The sequence below is a fragment of the Rhineura floridana genome, chromosome 3, assembly GCF_030035675.1.
Source record: "Rhineura floridana isolate rRhiFlo1 chromosome 3, rRhiFlo1.hap2, whole genome shotgun sequence".
Lineage (NCBI taxonomy): Eukaryota > Metazoa > Chordata > Lepidosauria > Squamata > Rhineuridae > Rhineura > Rhineura floridana.
This window is the reverse complement of record NC_084482.1, coordinates 226,486,952-226,508,216: the sequence shown is the minus strand read 5'-3', so window position 1 is coordinate 226,508,216 and position 21,265 is coordinate 226,486,952. Positions and strand designations below refer to the sequence as shown.

The window sequence follows — 21,265 nt, the reverse complement described above, 5'->3', positions numbered from 1 at the left end:
TCGCCTCCTGTGGCTTCCAGGAACTGGTTTTTAGAAGCATACTGCTTGCTCAGCCATTGTGGCTAGTGGCCACTGCTAGCCGTAATGTTCCGTGAATTTGTCTAATCCTCTTTCAAAGCCATCCAAGTTGGGGGCCATCACTGTCTGTTGTGGGAGCGAATCCCAGAGTTTAACTCTGTGCACGTGAGGAAGCCCTTTCTTTTGTCTGTCCTGAATCTTCCAGCATTCAGCTTGATTGCATGTCAAAAAGTTCTCATGTTATATGAAAGGGAGAAAACCTTTCTCTATCCACTTTCTCCGTGCCTTGCATAATTTTGCACCCGTGACTCATTTTTTCTGGTAAACTAAAAAGCCCCAAATGCTGTAACCTCCATCCCCTTGAGCATTCCCCCTCACATGGCTCCAATCCCATTGGCCATCTCCTGTGCCCATTGTATTAGATGAGGTTTCTCTGCCAAGTAACGTGCAGATGAGATTGTAAGGGGGAACTGCTTAGACTCCTGGGAATAGGGCAACAAAGGCTTCCAAGAATCATCACTGGTCTCCTAGAGGTTCTACATCGTATACCATTTCCCCCTAGAAAGGCAGGACCCTCCGGATACCCTAACTTCCTCTCCGGGCTTCGGTTGTGAACTTAAACGTCAAACTTGCTGTACAGACAAGCCAAGCCGATGGTGGCCGGGTTGCAGAGGTTTACTGGCCACTGGCGTTACCATGGAGATAGCCTAGGCTGCAGGCAAATGCATCATTATGACATCATGTATGATGTCACAAGCAGGAGCAGCTCCAAGCCTCAGTGAAGTGACAGTCAGTCAAGACTAGTCTTCATGACAGGTGAGGAAAAGGTAACATTTGGGGCCATGTTAACTTTTCCCATAGGGAAGAGGTTCTGGAACAACATGCAGAGGTTCTCATGGTCCTTCTCTGTGTAACATTATTTGTTAAAACCAGAACTTCAAAGGAAACGTTGCCCTCTGGGCAGGAAATGGACCTGCTAGAGCACATTGGGGCGGTTTTCTCCAACACTGCATCCGCCCTGACTGATTTTGGTTTTTTCAGCTTATTTTCTGAAGTGTTTTGCATGCATAATTTGTGTGCTGAATATTTGCAGCTAATTAGGCAACTCTTCTTCGTTACCTTTGCCAGTGTTAGAAGCTCATCTCTTGCCATCGTTTCACATTCTGAATTGCTTTAGAAATAACTCGGAGGCAATTAAACGTAGCAGCTAATCCGTAGTATCTTAATGAAGTTAGAAATGATGAATTCAAAACACTGCAAACGTATATAGAAAATACAAAATGACTTCCTCAAACTGTAGCACCACCAGTTGAGAATCTTTTTGTTTATTGTTGTTGATATGGCTACTATCTGCTCGACTGAGAGATCTAATGGTTGGTGCTGAGGGAAACATTTACCCAAACGTCAAGACTGAGCGAATTGAAGGTGCTGGTTGCCTTCAGTTCGGCCTGCCGCAAGTTACAGTCCTGATGTGTTAGAGCAGGGGCAGGAGGGTCTCAGCCCTGATTTGCACCAAAAGAAGGGGGAGCGGAAAAGGGGGCAGGACCAGGGGTTTTCTCACTGCAAAAGCCCATGTGCCCTCCAGGCAAGGCTCAGCGGCAAACCTGAGTGCAGTCCAGGGGCAGAGCTTGGAAAAGTTACTTTTTTGAACTACAACTCCCATCAGCCCAATCGGGGTCTGTTTTGGTTTGTTTGCAGCCCTTGAAAGCAAAGGCATCAGGCAGAGAGTCCCCTTAAGCAGAAAGGACCCCGGAAGAGGGAGAGCTGGAAAGGCCAGGCGGTCTGGCCCAATGGTTTCCCCGACTGCCAATTGACTGGGAAAAATGTAAATGGACTGCCTTGAAGCTGATTCTGACCTATGGCGACCCTACGAATAGGGTTTTCATGGTAAGTGATATTCAGAGGGGGTTTCCCATCGCCTTCTTTTGAGTCTGAGAGGCAGTGACTGGCCGAAGGTCGCCCAGTGAGCTTCATGGCTGTGTGGGGATTCGAACCTGGGTCTCCTAGGTCCTAGTCCAGCACCTTAAACACGATGCCACACTGGCTCTCTAATTTTTTGGGGGGGGGTAGAAACCTTCAGCTTGCCGAGGGGAAGGGGGATGGGGGCTTCTTCCACTCAGTCCTCCAGTGGGTCAGTGCATTAAGCTTTGGGTCCTAGACAGGCAATCAAAGTTGCAATGAAAAGAAGGAAAAGGGGGGGGAATGGAGGGTCCTTCCTTTCTCGGCCAAGGAGAGAAAGGAGGAGGTTGGAGCGCGCATAGGAAGGAGAGGCGCAAGGAACGGGGCTCACGTGAGAAGAAGGACTTGCTCCTGGGAGAGGGGGGGCTTAAGGGAGGGAGGAGCCCCCTCCTCTCTGGGAATCCATAGAAAGTGGGGCGGGGCTGATCCATGCAATCGTTGTTGTTGTTCTGTGCCTTCAAGTCAATTTTGACTTAATGGCGACCCTATGAATCAGTGACCTCCAAGAGCATCTGTCATGAACCTCCCAGCTCAGGTCTCCCTTGCAAGCTCCACCCTGAAGCCGCCCTCCCCGCGCGCCCCCGCCCGTCAGTCCTGCCTCCCCCGCTGGGGGGAAACATGCAGGCCAGGCAGAGGCGACGCCGCAAGAGCGAGAGGGGCGCGTCTGGATGCATTTCCTGGAGCAGCTGCAGCGCCACAAACCGCAGGAGAGGGAGGGGGGAAGGAGCAGTCCTCCGGTGGGTCGAGGAACTGAGCTTTGCTTCCTAGAGAGGCAGGAAGTTTTAATCAAAAGGGGGGAGAAAGGCACGAGAAAAGGCGGGCGCGGAGGAGGCGGCGCTACGCTGCAGGGTCCGCGCCGGGGCGCGCCAAGGAGAAAGAGGTGCAACATCACCGAGGGTGATGGGGAGGAGGAGGGGGGAGGGGGCGGCCCTCCAGGGGCTCCCCAGGCAGGGAGGGGGCCTGATCCACTTTCCACGGGATTTCGCCTCCCTCTCTCGCAGGTCAGCCCAGTCCCCAGGCCGGGCAGGGGGAGAAAGGGGTCCTTGGTGCAGAGGGAGCCGCCTTGCTTGGGGAGATGGCACGGCGGAGAACAGCCCCAGAGCTGGAGGGAGAGCGGCTTTGTTGGGGGGGGGACGAAGAGAGGCTGGTCAGTTTCCCTCCTGCAAGGCAAGAGAAATGCGTTTGAAACCGACCAGCTTCTTTAGAGGCCCTTTAAATCAGTCTCCGGGCAGAAGGGGGGGAGGAAATAGATAAATGCCACCCCCCTCTGAAGATCAAAGCTGCCCCCCGGGGGTGGGTCTCAGCGAAGTGGGGGGGGTGCTTCTGAGGGGCTGCCAGCCTCACTCCTGCCCGGCCTCACCGCTTGCCTTGGGAAGATCCACTTTAATAATAATAATAATAATAATAAAAATTTATTTCTAGGCCGCCTATCTGGCCGAATTAACGGCCACTCTAGGCGGCGTACATAGACTAAAATATAACAGAGTAAAATATAACATATAATACTTTGGCAGGAGGGCCCCTGTATCACTATACAATACCCAGGCAATGCTCACAACAACCCTCTAAGGTGGGCCAGGGTGACAACCCGTGTTGAGTGCAGTGGTCAGAGATGGGACAGAGGCTCTTTCCCAGCCTGAGGGCCACATTCCCATATCTGGCATCTGGCCAGCCACTGTGAGAACAGGATGCTGGACTAGGTTTGCCCCGTTGGCCTGATCCAGCTGGCTCTTTCTGTGAGACCCACTATTGAATCCCCAGGCAGTTACTCCGCTCTCTGGGCCTGTGACTGTTTTCAGCCCAGCCTACCTCACAGGACTGTTGTGAGGATAAAAGGTGGAGAACTTCATGTGTCCCTCTTAATTTGGAATATCCACTAAATGTGAGCTTGCACATCTGTGCAAACATTTGTTATCTATCATATTATTAGCATTGGTTAGCATTTAATACTGAGCTAAGTCAAAAATGACCCGAGTTAAAATCCCTGCTCAGGAGTGGAATTCACTTTGTGACCTTGGCCCTCTGATAGTGTTTCTGTGATGACAAAGGTGTGTGTGTGTGTGTGTGTGTGTGTGTGTGTGTGTGTGTGTGTGTGTGTGTGTGTGTGTGTGTGTGTGTGTGTGTGTGTGTGTGTGTGTGTGTGTGTGTGTGTGTGTGTGTGTGTGTGTGTGTGTGTGTGTGTGTGTGTGTGTGTGTGTGTGTGTGTGTGTGTGTGTGTGTGTGTGTGTGTGTGTGTGTGTGTGTGTGTGTGTGTGTGTGTGTGTGTGTGTGTGTGTGTGTGTGTGTGTGTGTGTGTGTGTGTGTGTGTGTGTGTGTGAGAGAAAATATATTTTCCACTCTGGGCTCCTTAGAGGAAGGCCTTGGCAAAAAAAATTTAAAACATAATTTATCCATATATCTTATTATAAGTAAATGAACTTCTTATATCTGAGTTGCCCAAATGTCAGCCCTGTGAGGTAGGCGAGAATGCTGTTGACCTCTCCACCTTGCAGCTCACCTGCTGAACTTGGAACAGCCTTCTGCAACCTGGTGCCCTCCAGATGTTTATTTATTTATTTATTTATTTATTTGTTTCATTTATAGACCGCCCATAGCGAATAGCTCTCTGGGTGGTGTACAAAAGGTTAAAATACAAAATATGACAATAAAATCAAGCTAAATACAATAACGTTATAAACATTTAAACATTTAACAGTTAAAATGCCTGGGAGCATAGCCAGGTCTTAACCTGGCGCCGGAAAGACAGCAGCGTAGGCGCCAGGCGTACCTCTTCGGGGAGGCTGTTCCACAGTTCGGGGGCCACTACAGAAAAGCCCTAGATCTAGTAACTATCCTCCGGGCTTCCCGATGAGTTGGTACCCGGAGGAGGGCCTTAGATGCTGAGCGAAGTGACCGGGTCGGTTCATAGCGGGAGAGGCGTTCCACAAGGTATTGCGGTCCCACACCGTGTTCCAGGACCCAGGTTCAAATCCCTGCTCAGGAGTGGAATTCACTTTGTGACCTTGGCCCTCTGATAGTGTTTCTGTGAAGACAAAGGGGTACGTGTGTGTGTGTGTGTCAAAATATATTTCCCACTCTGGGCTCCTTAGAGGAAGGCCTTGGCAAAAAAAAATTAAAACATAATTTATCCACATATTTTATTATAAGTAAATAAACTTCTTATATCCGAGTTGCCCAAACGTCAGCCCTGTGAGGTAGGCGAGAATGCTGTTGACCTCTCCACCTTGCACATCACCTGCGCAACTTGGAACAGCCTTCTGCAACCTGGTGCCCTCCAGATGTTGCTGGACTGGGAGTCCCACCCGCCCCAGCCAGCAAGGCCGATGGTCAGGGATGGCAGTGGCTGTAGCCCACAACATCTAAAGCAGGTGTGAGGAGCCCTCCAGCCTTCCAGATTTTGCTGAACTGCAACTCGCATCATCCCTGGCCATTGGCCATGCTTGCCGGGGCTGATGGGAGTTGTAGTTCAGCAACATCTGGAGGGCCAAAGGTTCTCTACACTCGCTGTAAAGGTTTATGCGAGTAGATGATGCCCATAATGTGTCCTTCTGTTTTTAACATAGGGGTGTTGCAAGTAGCTCAAAACTGTTTTCCTTGCCCAGCGGGCTGAGATGAATGCAGCTCAGGGTTCCTCTCCCCATATTTCAAGTGGTGAGAAGGGAGGCTTTTCACATCCCTAGGGAGCTCCGAAATGGAGCTAGGGGCCTCATCCACTCCCATAGAATCATAGAATAGTAGAGTTGGAAGGGGCCCATAAGGCCATCAAGTCCAACCCCCTGCTCAATGCAGGAATCCCACCTTACAATATGCACAAACCGCCAACTTTCAGGGACACTATACCCGACTGCTGTGCACAGGGGTTAGGTTTTTAATTTTGTGCCCTCCTCATGATGAAAAAGGGGCACAGGAACAAAGTCTGAGAGGGTTCACAAGCTGAAAGAGAACCTCTGAGGTGGGCAGGATGAAAAGGCAGGAGCGGCTAGATTGACTGGGGTTGGATGATGGCGAAAGAGGGAAGACCTTCCCTGGCTTGGAAGACAGTCTGGGATGAACTGAGGAGGGGTCTAAAACAGATTTAGGGGCTCAATGTCAAGGCCCCGTGAAGGTGGAGCATCCCGAAGCAAACTTAACCACTTTCTCATTTTGAGCAGTCCCTGGTCACCAAAAGCGTCAGGACGCTTATCGTATTAAAACCCCTAAACCCCAAATTTGCTCCAAGGATGAAATTCGTCCCACCCCCTCTCTCTCCCCTGCAGGCTTTGCAATGACCCCACCTTGAGGGCTGCTCCCCGTTCGAAAGTGCATCGTGGCAACTGCTGCGAGAGGCCCAGAGGTGCCTGCGCTTACGCCTCCTCCTCTTCCGTCTCCGCCACAATGACCTCAGAGGCACCGTCGGGGTCGTCTCTTTCTTGGGGCAGAGTGGAAACGGCTGTTGGGCAGTCACCGCAGGTAAAGGAAAGAGAATCGGGGAGACGTGGGGGACAGCCTCGGTGCCTCTCCCTGTATTTAGTGGGAAGGGGCTCTGGACGACAGTGCCCTTTGGTCTCTACTTTGGGCACTACCTAAGCACGGAAGACGAGCTGGATCAGGCCAACCAGACGCCCCAGCAGGAAGCCCACAAGCAAAGCACCCTCCCCACTTGTGATTCTGAGTGTATTCAGAGGCATCCTGACACCGCCTGCCAAGGCAGAGCACAGCCATCCTGGGCCGTAGCTACTGGAAGCCTCGTTCTCCATGCATTTGTCTAATCCTCTTTTAAAGCCATCCAAGTTTGTGTCCCTCACTGCATTGATCCAAAGTGGCCTACTTACAGGGGCTGGTAAATCGACCAAAGCCCACATGCACCTACCATGTTACTCCTTCCCCTTTCAGACTGGGAAATTGGGAAAGTGATTGTTAAAACAAAAGGGATTGCGAAGAGCTCCAAAAGGACCTCTGCAAATGGGTGGTATATACTGATTGGGTTTGAACTGGTGGTGACTGAACCAGAATGAGATCATAGAATCATAGAACAGTAATATGAAATAAAAATAAAATATATAAAAATATAAAATTATGCATGGCATGGAAAAATTAGATAGAGAAAACTTCTTCTCCCTCTCTCATGACGCTGGAACTTGTGGACATCCAATTAAGCTCGACGTTGCTCCCACAAGAGGCAGTGCTGGCCACCAGTCTGGATGGCTTTAAAGAAGATTAGACAAATCAATGGAGGCCGAGGCCATCACTGGCTATGAGCCACGATGGCTGTGCCCTGCCTGCATAGTAGGAGGCAACATGCTTCTGAAAACCAGTTGCCGGAAGCTGCAAGAGGGGAGAGCGCTCTTGCACTCAGGTCCTGCTTGTGGGCTTCCCATCGGGGCATCTGGTTGGCCACTGAGAGAACAGGATGCTGGACTAGTTGGGCCACTGGCCTGATCCAACATCCTTATGTTCTTAAATCATTGTTTTGTCATCTTCCTCTTGTTCTTCCAGGGTCTGGTGACCTTTGGGGACATAGCTGCATCGTTCAGTGAGGAGAAATGGGCTCTGCTGGAGCCAGGCCAAGGAGCTCTGCACAGGGAAGTCATGAAGGAGAACTATGAAACTGTGGCCTCTGTTGGTAAGGAGCCGTTTTTTTCCCTGACTGATTTTGAAAGTGTGAATTTGCAATTTGTGCCCTTTATCCCTGCAGTGAAAGCGGCTGTTACGCCTTGGTGATGTGCCCTGGACACCTGCTTGGCATGGCTCGCTCCCTGGCATCTTCACTGGGGAATGGGTACAAACGCTCTCCTTGACAAGTTTCTCCCTCCTCCCCCACTGCTGGACTCCTTTTCACGTGCAAACTATAGCTGAGTTATAAACTGGAAGTTGAAATAAGGCTGCAGTCTCAAGCATGCTTACTTGAACAGTGACCATGTATGTTTGTAATAATAATTTCATCTGAAATTCGTATATCCCCCCCTTTCTCCTATTTGGAGCTCGGTGGATTTGGGGCAAAATGTCACCGCTATGCTGACAGCTCTCAACTCTTTCTGTTCCATCGGTGCCAGGATGGGCAGTGCGAGTCCTGAACCAATGTCTGGAGGTGGTAAAGGGGGCTGCAACCTTCTTGTTTTGGAAGTGGTGCTCCTCTGCCTCAGACCAGTCACTGTTGAAGCTGCTGTCAGTTGGGGTTCGTTGTTGTTATTGCCAGGAGTAGGGGAACCATATATTGCGAAGATCCCTTTCCTGCTCCTGCTGCCTTGGCGGCTCCTGCCTCAGACACTGCTCAGGACAGGAGCATTCATATAACACATGCCGTTATATTTCCCTTTCAGAAATCTAACATCTTTCACAACTGATTATTCTTTTCAAACTAAGACACTGAAGTGCTGATGGTGTTTCTGTCTATGTAAATATGTTGCAGTGGCTTGAATCTTAATCACCATGAGAGAAGATTTTACCAGAGGATTGTAACTTTGAAGCGCATCTCTGGCTTGCTTATTGAGGGAGAAAGAGGACGGCTCCCAGGCTCACTTTTGCTTTTGGTTTGTTAAAATGATATGGCCCAAATGAAAACAGCTGGCTGTGTCATCTCCAACAGGCGTTTCAAACTAAGTGCCAGACTGCTGCCGCTGCGACCATAAAGGCTCTGTCCTGTTCATGGGGGTGCGGGAGTTATAAATTAAATTAATAATAATAATAATAAAGACCATAATTATACCTCCTCTTAGCTTTAAGAGGCTCAATTTGGATTGGGTAAATGTTTTGTGGTCAAAAGTAACTAGTGTTGTCTGTTTCCTTGGAAGAATCTGACCTCAGTTCCTGCTGGGAAGAAGAGAAATATCCGTTTAACCAGGATCTCAAAGAAGAGGAGGCATCAGCAGGTAGCTGCTTAGCCTGTTATGGGGCCCTCTTCGGTGTTGGGAATAGACGCCGATAGTTCCTGTGTAACATCATTCCTGGCAGATTATTATTTTTATGTATTGATTGTATTTGTTTATTAAATTTATATCCCGCCCTTCCTCCCAAGGGAGCCCAGAGTCACCTGTCCAGCTGTGAGTTCTACTGGTGGACAACTCATATGGCTTTCAGAACAGAAAGCCTGCTGGATCAGGTCAGTGGCTCCTCTAGTCCATCACCCAGTTCTCACCGTGGCCAGCCAGATGCCCATGGGGAGCCCGAAAGCAGGACCTGACACAAGAGCTCTCTCCTGTCCTGCCGTTCCTAGCAATTGGTAATCAGAAGCGTACTGCCTCCAATATTAGACTTCTGAATCTTTATTTTATTGTATTGTATTATATATATACACACACACCACTTGTTTGTGGAAAACCTCTCAGTGGTTTACAAAAAACATTCATATTACCAATAAAAACAGTTAAAAAGAAGTAATTCAAAATATTTTTCAAAAATAATTAAAACCAGTATGCTAAAAAGAGATTGAAACTCGTTATCTGTCTCAATTCCTCAGACACCCTTTCTTATCTGCCTCAATTCCTGCTCCGGCTGGGAGGAAGGGCGGGATATAAATCAAAGAATAATTAATAAATGATCATAATTCCTCAGACGCCCTTCCTGCACAAATTAGTTTGGACACAGGGATCTGCCTTATATCTTCTGCTGTGAAAATAGATGCAAATAATTCTCATCTTCCAAAGGGGATTAGAAATAATCATGGAAGATAAAGCTCCGAATGGGAACTATTTGTTTATCTATATTCAATTTCTGTCCCACCCTTCCTCTGAAAGGGGTGCAGGAGAGGCTGACTGCTGTCTGCCAGAATCGGAAGGGCTGTTGCCTTTATGTCCTCCTTGTGGAGTTCCTGTACACATCTCCTCAGGCACTGTGAAGATGCTGGACTAGATAGACCTTTGCTCTGATCCAGCAGCGGTCTTTCTATAAAGGAAGTGGCGGCCTGTATGTGGAAACTTCCCTTCCATCTGCTGAGAAACTCCCAAATTGAAATAGCTGGATTGATTTCCACAATGCTACTGAGCTGTGCTTAAAGTACACCGAACGCCTGTTTACAAGTGTCCTATGGATCCTATTCAGTCAACACATCCCTATCCTATTCATCACCAGGAGGTCTAAGATCTTGCCTTTCTCTGCTTTTGGGAGAGGCCCATAGCAATGCCTGGATGTTTTGTTCTCAGAAGTAACTAGCTTGCTTCTTCCCTTGAAAGAAATTTCAAAACCTCATTTCATCTCTTGGCTGGAAGGACACTGATGAAGGGGAGAGATCAGCAGGTATGGATTGGAAAAATATCTTGGGAAAGGTTACCGTGGGAACAAAAGATGATGCAGTGCCTGTGGCTAAATTCAGAGTTGGCCAGTGAAATATATAACCCACAGATGAGGCATTCTCATTACAGTCCAAAGCGTCATTGCAAACTTGTGCAACATTGGTCTTGAGCCGTTCCTGCCTTTGAGAAAAGACTAGCTCAGTGGCAGAGCACCTGATTTGCACGTAGATGTTCCTAGATTTAATCCTTGGAATCTTCAGGTAGAGCTGGGAGGGGCCCTCATTTGAAACCTTGCAGAGCAGCTGCCAGCCAGTGTAGACAGTATTAAGCTAGAGGGGATAATCGTTTGATTCAGTATAAGGCAACTTCCTGTGTTCCTATATTTCTCTCTGACCATCTCTTTTGAGTGCAGTGAGCTGTGCTCAGTTTGGCCTCTTTCCCAGCATGGCTGCACTTACGTTGTCCCTCACTATGCTTCTTACTGAATATTGTTGTTATGTGCCTCCAAGTCGACCACGACCCATGGCGACCCTATGAATCAGCGACCTCCAAGAGCATCTATCATGAACCACCCTGTTCAGATCTTGCAAGTTCAGGTCTGTGGCTTCCTTTATGGAATCAATCCATCTCTTGTTTGGCCTTCCTCTTTTTCTACTCCCTTCTGTTTTTCCCAAAATTATTGTCTTTTCAAGTGAATCATGTCTTCTTTTGTGTCCAAAGAATGATAACCTCAGTTTTATCATTCTAGCTTCTAGTGATAGTTCTGGTTTAATTTGTTCTGACACCCACTTATTTGTAGTGGACAGCACAATGAAAATGTCGACCCAGTGTTCGGCAGCTGTGAAAAAGGCAAATTCCATGCTAGCGATAATTAGGAAAGGTATTGAAAATAAAACAGCCGATATCATCATGCCGTTGAATAAATCTATGGTGCGGCCGCATTTGGAATACTGTGTACAGTTCTGGTCGCCTCATCTCAAAAAGGATATTCTAGAGTTGGAAAAGGTTCAGAAGAGGGCAACCAGAATGATCAAGGGGATGGAGCGACTCCCTTACGAGGAAAGGTTGCAGCATTTGGGGCTTTTTAGTTTAGAGAAAAGGCGGGTCAGAGGAGACATGATAGAAGTGTATAAAATTATGCATGGCATTGAGAAAGTGGATAGAGAAAAGTTCTTCTCCCTCTCTCATAATACTAGAACTCGTGGACATTCAAAGAAGCTGAACGTTGGAAAATTCAGGACAGACAAAAGGAAGTACTTCTTTACTCAGTGCATAGTTAAACTATGGAATTTGCTCCCACAAGACGCAGTAATGGCCACCAGCTTGGACGGCTTTAAAAGAAGATTAGACAAATTCATGGAGGACAGGGCTATCAATGGCTACTAGCCGTGATGGCTGTGCTGTGCCACCCTAGTCAGAGGCAGCATGCTTTTGAAAACCAGTTGCCGGAAGCCTCAGGAGGGGAGAGTGTTCTTGCACTCGGGTCCTGCTTGTGGGCTTCCCCCAGGCACCTGGTTGGCCACTGTGAGAACAGGATGCTGGACTAGATGGGCCACTGGCCTGATCCAGCAGGCTCTTCTTATGTTCTTATGTTTGTCTTTTTTGCAGTCCATGATATCCACAAAGCTCTCCTTCAACACCACATTTCAAATGAGTTGATTTTTTTCTTATCCGCTTTTTTCACTGTACAACTTTCACATCCATACATAGAGATCGGAAATACCATGGTCTGAATGATCCTGACTTTAGTGTTCAGTGATACATCTTTACATTTGAGGACCTTTTCTAGTTCTCTCAGAGCTGCCCTCCCCAGTCCTAGCCTTCTCCTGATTTCTTGACTATTGTCTCCACTTTGGTTAATGACTGTACCAAGGTATTGATAATCCTTGACAAGTTCATTGTCCTCATTGTCAACTGTAAAGTTACATAAATCTTCTGTTGTCATTACTTTAGTCTTTTTGACGTTCAGCTGTAGTCCTGTTTTTGCACTTTCCTCTTTAACTTTCATCAGCATTTTTAAAAAATCATTACTGGTTTCTGCTAGTAGTATGGTATCGTCTGCATATCTTAAATTACTGATATTTCTCCCTCCAATTTTCACACCTCCTTCATCTTGGTCCAATCCTGCTTTCTGTATATGATATGTTCTGCATATAGATTAAATAAATAGGGTGATAAAATACACCCCTGTCTCACACCCTTTCCGATGGGGAACCAATCGGTTTCTCCATATTCTGTCCTTACAGTAGCCTCTTGTCCAGAGTATAGGTTGCGCATCAGGACAATCAGATGCTGTCGCACCCCCACTTCTTTTAAAGCATCCCATCGTTTTTCATGATCTACACAGTCAAAGGCTTTGCTGTAATTTATAAAGCACAGGGTGATTTCCTTCTGAATTCCTTGGTCTGTTCCATTATCCAATGTATGTTTGCTATATGATCTCTGGTGCCTCTTCCCTTTCTAAATCCAGCTTGGACGTCTGGCATTTTTCGCTCCATATATGGCAAGAGCCTTTGTTGTAGAATCTTGAGCATTAATTTACTTGCATGGGATGTTAAGGCAATAGTTTGATAATTACTGCATTCCCTGGGATCCCCTTTCTTTGGAATTGGGATGTATATTGAACGCTTCCAGTCTGTGGGCCATTGTTTAGTTTTCCATATTTCTTGACAGATTTTTGTCAAAATTTGGACAGATTCAGTCTAGCTTGTAGCAACTCTATTGGTATGCCATCTGTTTCTGGTGATTTGTTTCTTCCAAGTATTTTAAGAGCAGCTTTCGCCTCGCATTCTAAAATTTCTGGTTCTTCATCATATGGTTCCTCCGTGAATGAATCTGTCATCCTGGCATCTCTTTTATAGAGTTCTTCAGTGTATTGCTTCCATCTTCCTTTTCTTTCATCTCAGTCAGTCAGTGTGTTTCCCTGTTGGTTATTCAACATCCCTACTCTTGGTTTAAATTTCCCTTACATTTCTCTAATCTTTTGGAACAGGGCTCTTGTTCTACCCTTTTTGTTGTCCTCTTCTATTTCTATGCAATAACTATTGTAATAGTTCTCTTTGTCCCTATGTACTAGTCGCTGTATTGTTGCATTTAGGGTTCTGACTGTGTTTCTATCTCCTTTTGCTTTTGCTTTCCTTCTCTCTTTAACCATTTGAAGAGTTTCTTCAGTCATCCATTGGGGTCTTTCTCTCTTTTTGACTAGAGGTATTGTCTTTTTGCATTCCTCTGATAACGTCTCTGACTTCATTCCATAGTTCTTCTGGTTCTCTGTCAACTAAGTCTAAAGCCTCAAACCTATTTCTCATTTGATCTTTATATGCTTCTGGGATGTTATTTAAATTATATTTTGGCATGATGATTGCTTTGTTGGTCTTCTTCAGCTTTACTCTGATTTTCGATACAACCAGTTCATGATCTGTACTGCAGTCTGCTCCTGGTCTTGTTTTTGCAGAAAATATGGACCTTCTCCATCTTCTGCTACCAATTATATAATCAGTTTGATTCCTATATTGACCATTTGGTGATGTCCATGTGTACAGTCGTCTTTTCGGTTGCTCAAAAAATGTGTTCGCAAGAAACGAATTATTGGTTTCACAGAATTCAATAAGTCTCCTAAGCCCCATTTCCCCACAATTCCTAGTTCTTCTCTGTTCCCTACTTTTGCATTCCAATCCCCCATGATTATCAGCACATCTTGTTTTGGTGCGTGATCAATTTCCTCCTGTACTTCTGCGTAAAATCTCTCCAATTCCTCTTCTTCTGTGTTTGCCGTCGGAGCATAGTCTTGGATGATGGTTATGTTGATAGGTTTCCCGTTTAATCTCATTGATATCACTCTCACTGACCTTGCGTTGTAGCTCCTAATTGCTTTTGCTACATCACTTCTCACTATTAAAGCAACTCCGTTTCTTCTTGATTTCTCATTTCCTGCAGAAAATATTTTGTAGTTGCCTGATTGAAAATGTCCCATTCCAGTCCATTTTAATTCACTCACACCAAGTATTGTAATGTTGATATAATCCATTTCTTGCTTAACAATTCCTAACTTTCCCTGGTTCATGCTTCTCACATTCCATGTTCCTATTGTGTACGTTGCACAACTCCAGACACTTCTTTTGCATCTTTGCGCATCAGCCGCTGGGCTTCCTTTTGGCTTTGACCCAGCTGTGTCATTAGTCACAGCGCTACTCGTACTTGTCCTTTGTTCTTCCCCAGTAGCCTGGTGAGTGCCTTCTGTCCTGGGGGTCTCATCTTCCAGCACTATCTCGTGTTGCAACTTGGATACTCTGTTCATAGGGTTTTTGTGGTAAGAGGGATTCAGAGCTGGTTTACCATGGCCTCCCTCTGAGTTTCTTTTATGTATCGCCATGAAAATTTACAGGGTTGTTAAGCAATTGTTTATGAGTTCAGAACTATAAGTTTTGTAAGGTTTTGTTTTGAAATGAGCTGATGGGAAGCATCAGAATGGCATGGGGGTATTTTCAATTTAACATTGCGGAATGTGAAAAATCCATACTGGCTATAGAATACAGTCACTCTTGTGGCTGTATAATCCTGCCTTACTTGGAATTTGGGAGGGGGGCGTAGTAATGGGTGGACATGGAGTGCCTGGATAATATGGGTTCAGAACTAACCAGCTTGTCTCTTTCTTGGAAAGAAATATCCAAACAGGGCTTCATCTCTTCGCTAGAAGGACAAGCTCCCATTGGATGGGGTGTTGATGAAGGGGAGATATCAGCAGGTATGGATTTGAAAAATATCTGGGGAAAGGTTATAATGGGGACAAATCGTTGATGCAGGACTTGTGGCTAAATTAAAAAGGTTGGCAATGAAATATACACCCCGTGGCATATTCATTGATACAGAATTCAACCTATAATTCAGAGCATCTTCGTAAACTCTTGTAATCTTGGTCTTGGGCCATCCCTATCTTGACTCCGCGACAGAGCACATTAAGTTCTATGAAAAAATTCCTAGGTTTAATCCCTGGCATTTTCAGGTCCCTGGAAGGTTCGTCTTCTGGAATCCTGCAGTGTAGACAGGACTGGGCTAGAAGGACCAATGGTTTGATTCAGTATAAGGCAACTTCCTGTGTTCCTGTATTTCTGTCGGAGCACTACTTCTGAGTGCAGTCAAATTCAGAGGAACCAAGGAGCAGTGAGCTGTGCCCTGTTCGGCCCCTTTCACAGCCTTCTCTTCCTTCTCTCCCAGCTTTTTATTGCATACATTTTTAAGAACATAACAACATAAGAAGAGCCTGCTGGATCAGGCCAGTGGCCCATCTAGTCCAGCATCCTGTTCTCACAGTGGCCAACCAGGTGCCTGGAGGAAGCCCGCAAGCAGGACCCGAGTGCAAGAACACTCTCCCCTCCTGAGGCTTCCGGCAACTGGTTTTCAGAAGCATGCTGCCACTGACTAGGGTGGCACAGCACAGCCATCACGGCTAGTAGCCATTGATAGCCCTGTCCTCCATGAATTTGTCTAATCTTCTTTTAAAGCCATCCAAGCTGGTGGCCATTACTGCATCTTGTGGGAGCAAATTCCATAGTTTAACTATGCGCTGAGTAAAGAAGTACTTCCTTTTGTCTGTCCTGAATCTTCCAACATTCAGCTTCTTTGAATGTCCACGAGTTCTAGTATTATGAGAGAGGGAGAAGAACTTTTCTCTATCCACTTTCTCAAGGCCATGCATAATTTTATACACTTCTATCATGTCTCCTCTGACCCGCCTTTTCTCTTAACTAAAAAGCCCCAAATGCTGCAACCTTTCCTCGTAAGGGAGTCGCTCCGTCCCCTTGATCATTCTGGTTGCCCTCTTCTGAACCTTTTCCAACTCTAGAATATCCTTTTTGAGATGAGGCGACCAGAACTGTACACAGTATTCCAAATGCGGCCGCACCATAGATTTATACAACGGCATGATGATATCGGCTGTTTTATTTTCAATACCTTTCCTAATTATCGCTAGCATGGAATTTGCCTTTTTCACAGCTGCCGCACACTGGGTCGACATTTTCATCGTGCTGTCCACTACAACCCCGAGGTCTCTCTCCTGGGCGGTCACCGCCAGTTCAGACCCCATGAGCGTATATGTGAAATTCAGATTTTTTGCTCCAATATGCATAATTTTACACTTGTTTATATTGAATTGCATTTGCCATTTTTCCGCCCATTCACTCAGTTTGGAGAGGTCTTTTTGGAGCTCTTCGCAATCCCTTTTTGTTTTAACAACCCTGAACAATTTAGTGTCGTCAGCAAACTTGGCCACTTCACTGCTCACTCCTAATTCTAGGTCATTAATGAACAAGTTGAAAAGTACAGGTCCCAATACCAATCCTTGAGGGACTCCATTTTCTACAGCCCTCCATTGGGAGAACTGTCCATTTATTCCTACTCTCTGCTTTCTGCTTCTTAACCAATTCCGTATCCACAAGAGGACCTCTCCTCTTATTCCATGACTGCTAAGCTTCCTCAGAAGCCTTTGGTGAGGTACCTTGTCAAACGCTTTTTGAAAGTCTAAGTACACTATGTCCACTGGATCCCCTCTATCTATATGCTTGTTGACACTCTCAAAGAATTCTAATAGGTTACTGAGACAGGACTTTCCCTTGCAGAAGCCATGCTGGCTCTGCTTCAGCAAGGCTTGTTCTTCTATGTGCTTAGTTAATCTAGCTTTAATAATACTTTCTACCAGTTTTCCAGGGACAGAAGTTAAGCTAACTGGCCTGTAATTTCCGGGATCCCCTCTGGATCCCTTTTTGAAGATTGGCGTTACATTTGCCACTTTCCAGTCCTCAGGCACGGAGGAGGACCCGAGGGACAAGTTACATATTTTAGTTAGCAGATCAGCAATTTCACCTTTGAGTTCTTTGAGAACTCTCGGGTGGATGCCATCCGGGCCCGGTGATTTGTCAGTTTTTATATTGTCCATTAAGCCTTTAAGAAATGTATGGCAGCAGGAGGAAAGATCAGACCCATCTGGGCTTGGTGACATCAAATGATACATGGACCTGAAAGGAATTTGTTTTGTTGTGAGACTGTAGAATGTTCAGTCAACCTTGGTTGCAAGTGGGCATACAAAGAGAAAAGGGGAGAATTGTAGAGATGTAAATATTGAGAAGCAGCTAATTCGGCTTGATCTGTGCTAACATCCTTTGTTTTTGTCTTAAATTTCCAATGTTATTTTTTCTCCCTCCTTCCCCTCAGCAGATGATGGGCAGAAGAATGAGAATGATAGGGAACCATTGATGGTGTCATTGGTAAAAGCGAAGTGTGAGTCACAAAAAGACACATTTGGAAATCACAGGGGCCCAAAAACATATGAAGGAAACCCTTCAAAGAATGGGAGGCAGAAATCCTCTGCTTCTCAGCGTTTGCATCACAGAACGCACAGAAGGAAGAAGTCACTTAAATGCACTGTGTGTGGAAAGAGCTTCAGCGTAAGGGGTAAACTTACTCAACATCAAAGAATGCACACAGGGGAGAAGCCATTTCAGTGCATGGAGTGTGGAAAGTGCTTCAGTTGGAGCAGTAGCTTTACTGTACATCAAAGAACCCACACAGGGGAGAAACCATTTCAGTGCAAGGAGTGTGGAAAGTGCTTTAGTCAGAATGGTCGCCTCATTTTACATCAAAGAACCCACACAGGGGAGAAGCCATTTAAGTGCATAGAGTGTGGAATATGTTTCAGTCGGAATGATCACCTTACTGTACATCAAAGAACCCACACAGGGGAGAAGCCATTTCAGTGCATGGAGTGTGGAAAGTGCTTTAGTCAAAATGCTCGCCTCATTTTACATCAAAGAACCCACACAGGGGAGAAGCCATTTAAGTGCATAGAGTGTGGAATATGTTTCAGTCGGAATGATCACCTTACTGTACATCAAAGAACCCACACAGGGGAGAAGCCATTTCAGTGCATGGAGTGTGGAAAGTGCTTTAGTCAGAATGCTCGCCTCATTTTACATCAAAGAACCCACACAGGGGAGAAGCCATTTCAGTGCATGGAGTGTGGAAAGTGCTTTTCTCAGAATGCTCACCTCAGTTTACATCAAAGAACCCACACAGGGGAGAAACCATTTGAATGTATGGAGTGTGGAAAGTGCTTCAGTGAGAGCAGTAGCTTTACTTTACATCAAAGAACCCACACAGGGGAGAAACCATTTAAATGCATGGAGTGTGGAAAGTGCTTCAGTGAGAGCAGTAGTTTTACTGTACATCAAAGAACCCACACAGGGGAGAAACCATTTAAATGCATGGAGTGTGGAAAGTGCTTCAGTGAGAGCAGTAGCCTTACTGTACATCAAAGAACCCACACAGGGGAGAAACCATTTAAATGCATGGCGTGTAAAAAATGTTTCAGTCAGAATGGTCACCTTACTTTACATCAAAGAACCCACACAGGGGAGAAACCATTTAAATGCATGGAGTGTGGAAAATGTTTCAGTCAGAATGGTCACCTTACTGTACATCAAAGAACCCACACAGGGGAGAAGCCATTTCAGTGCATGGAGTGTGGAAAGTGCTTTAGTCATAATACTTGCCTCATTTTACATCAAAGAACCCACACAGGGGAGAAGCCATCTAAATGCAGGGAATGTGGAAAGTGCTTCAGTGTCAATGGTAGCCTCACTAAACACCAAAGAACCCACACGGGGGAGAAGCCATTTAAATGCTTGGAATGTGGAAAGAGCTTCAGTCGGAATAGTAACCTTACTGTACACCAAAGAATCCATACAGGGGAGAAGCCATTTAAATGCATGGAATGTGGAAAGCGCTTCAGTGATATTGGTAGCCGTACTTCACATCAAAGAACTCACACGGGGGAGAAACCATTTAAATGCATGGAATGTGGAAAGAGCTTCTGTCAGAGCCATCAACTTACTGCACATCACAGAACCCACACAGGGGAGAAACCATTTAAATGCAGAGAGTGTGGAAAGTGCTTCAGTCAGAGCAGTGGCCTTACTTTACATCACAGAACCCACACAGGATTGAAACCATTTAAATGCATGGAATGTGGAAAGAGCTTCATTGCCAGGAGTGACCTTGCACGTCATCAAAGAACGCACACACAGGAGAAATCATTTAAGTGCACAGAATGTGGAAAGAGCTTCCGCCAGAGTAGTCACCTTACTGTACACCGAAGAACACATGCAGGGAAGAAACCATTTTAATGCAGGCAGTGTGGGAAGAGTTTCCGCGTAAGGACTAACCCTACAAACCTTTTAAGGGGAGATCTTTATCCCAGTCTGTATCTGTATTAGATTGTATCTCTCCCCTTCAATATTAGATAGGTACCATCTCTATTATCTTTTTGGTGCCTACTGAAGATCTTCCTCTTTCAACTAGCCGTACTTATCTCAGTCCGCGTCTCTGTTGGAATTAGTTTTTAAGATGTTTTTAAAGCTTTTCTTTTTTTAAAAGATGTTTTGTATTAATATATTTTAAAGTATGTTTTTAAAGAAGTTTTAGAGTGGTTTTTTTTTTTTTTTTGCCACCCTGGGCTCCTACTGGGAGGAAGGGCGGGATATAAATTCAATTAATTAATTAATACTTTCAACTGTTGGTTCTATTTATTTCCCTTTTTTAAACCTTGTCAACCAGAGAAGCAGAGTCAGGACTCAGAGACTGGGTTTGGCATTAAGTTTTATTCCAGAACTCAGGACAGGAACACAGCATCAAAACACATGAGGCACCTGCCCTTTGGAATTCCCTCCTATTATGTCTCAGACAAGTGTTCTTGTTTTCTTTTTGGTGCCTCTTGTAGACCTTCCTTTTCTAACACACCTACCTGAACTTACGAGATCTGAACAGGGTGGTTCACGGCAGATGGTACTGGAGGTCGTTGATTCATAGGGTCGTTGTAAGTCTAGTTGGCTTGGAGGCACAACACACACACATGTATCTGTATAAGATTTGAAAATTATTTTAATTGTGTTTGTGTGAAATGGTTTTTTATTGGTGGTATTCTGATATATCGTATGTGAGCCCATTAATAAATGCAAATAAATAAATAATGCTAATGCTTTTATGTAATGGCCACTTTACCAGGTGCTTTCATATACTTTAGCATACTTTGAACTGTTGATTTTATTTATTTTCCTTTTTTAAACTTGTGTTGATTTTTATTGACAATTTTAATGTATGTTATTTTGTTTGTAAACCTCTTCAGTACTATAAAAGTCTCCCAGCAGAGGCTGGAGAAAACAAATGAATGCCCCCTCCCCGGGGTGGGTGGGAAGGCCATCAGAGCCAGGATGGAACCAGACTGTTGGCACTTAAAAAGGTGACAGAGACGTTTTTAGACTGATTGTGGGGCGATAGCCGGCAGGAGCTGGGGAGGGTCTGCTTGGGAACAAATCTCCCTCTTGGGATGAAGATGGACAAAAAAAAGGTGAAAATGTAAATTGGAGAGGCATAGAACATGACATGGTAAGTACAGAGGCACAGGACAGCTGTACAGAGAGACCATAGGCCAAAACATAAGTGCAAGTTACACAGGCCTGTCAGTTTCACTCTAGCGAAGCAAAGGTACAGGCTTATCGGAAAGGAAAGACCCATCCTGTTCAGTTTCCCCTTAAAGCAAAGGCAGAGGCTTGAAAGTTTTTTAGTAGTAAAGCACAGAAACAAGCTGGTCAGTTTCATCTTGAAGCAAAGGCAGAGGCTTAAAAGTTTATCCTTAGCAAAGCAAATCTGGTCAGTTTCACCTTTGAAAAAAACTTCCTTAAAAGGAGCTTGCTTCCTGGAGGATTCCTTAACTGAGTTATTAATGTAATGGGTAACCTCAACTGCCCTCGCACAGACTGGCTACCTATGTGTTCCAGTCAGGACAAAGAGACAAAACCTCTAGTAACCAGAAATGATTATGCTCTAGAACGGTTTGTTACAGAGCCAACCAGAGTGGTGCTGACCCTGGACTTCATTTTAAGTGGTACCCATGACCAGGTGGAAGATGGGAGTGCTGTTGAACCAATTGGGAGCAGTCATGATAGTGCTACTGAATTCACCGGGAGTGTATCCCACAGATCAGGAAAGGCACCACCAGGGCCAAGAGAAGGCCAGTGTGGTTAATGAGC

At 45.6% G+C, this 21,265-nt stretch overlaps 1 protein-coding gene across 1 annotated transcript; it reads left to right on the top strand.

Moving 5' to 3' along the window:
* Nucleotides 1-2,876: 2,876 nt before the first annotated feature.
* LOC133381801 (zinc finger protein 420-like) lies at nt 2,877-20,204 on the top strand. Its single transcript, XM_061621267.1, has 6 exons — nt 2,877-2,978; nt 6,234-6,426; nt 7,453-7,579; nt 8,748-8,825; nt 14,845-14,928; nt 17,394-20,204. Exons 1-6 carry the CDS (start codon nt 2,878-2,880, stop codon nt 19,361-19,363), a joined length of 2,553 nt encoding a protein of 850 aa, XP_061477251.1. The 5' UTR covers nt 2,877; the 3' UTR covers nt 19,364-20,204.
* Nucleotides 20,205-21,265: the final 1,061 nt, after the last annotated feature.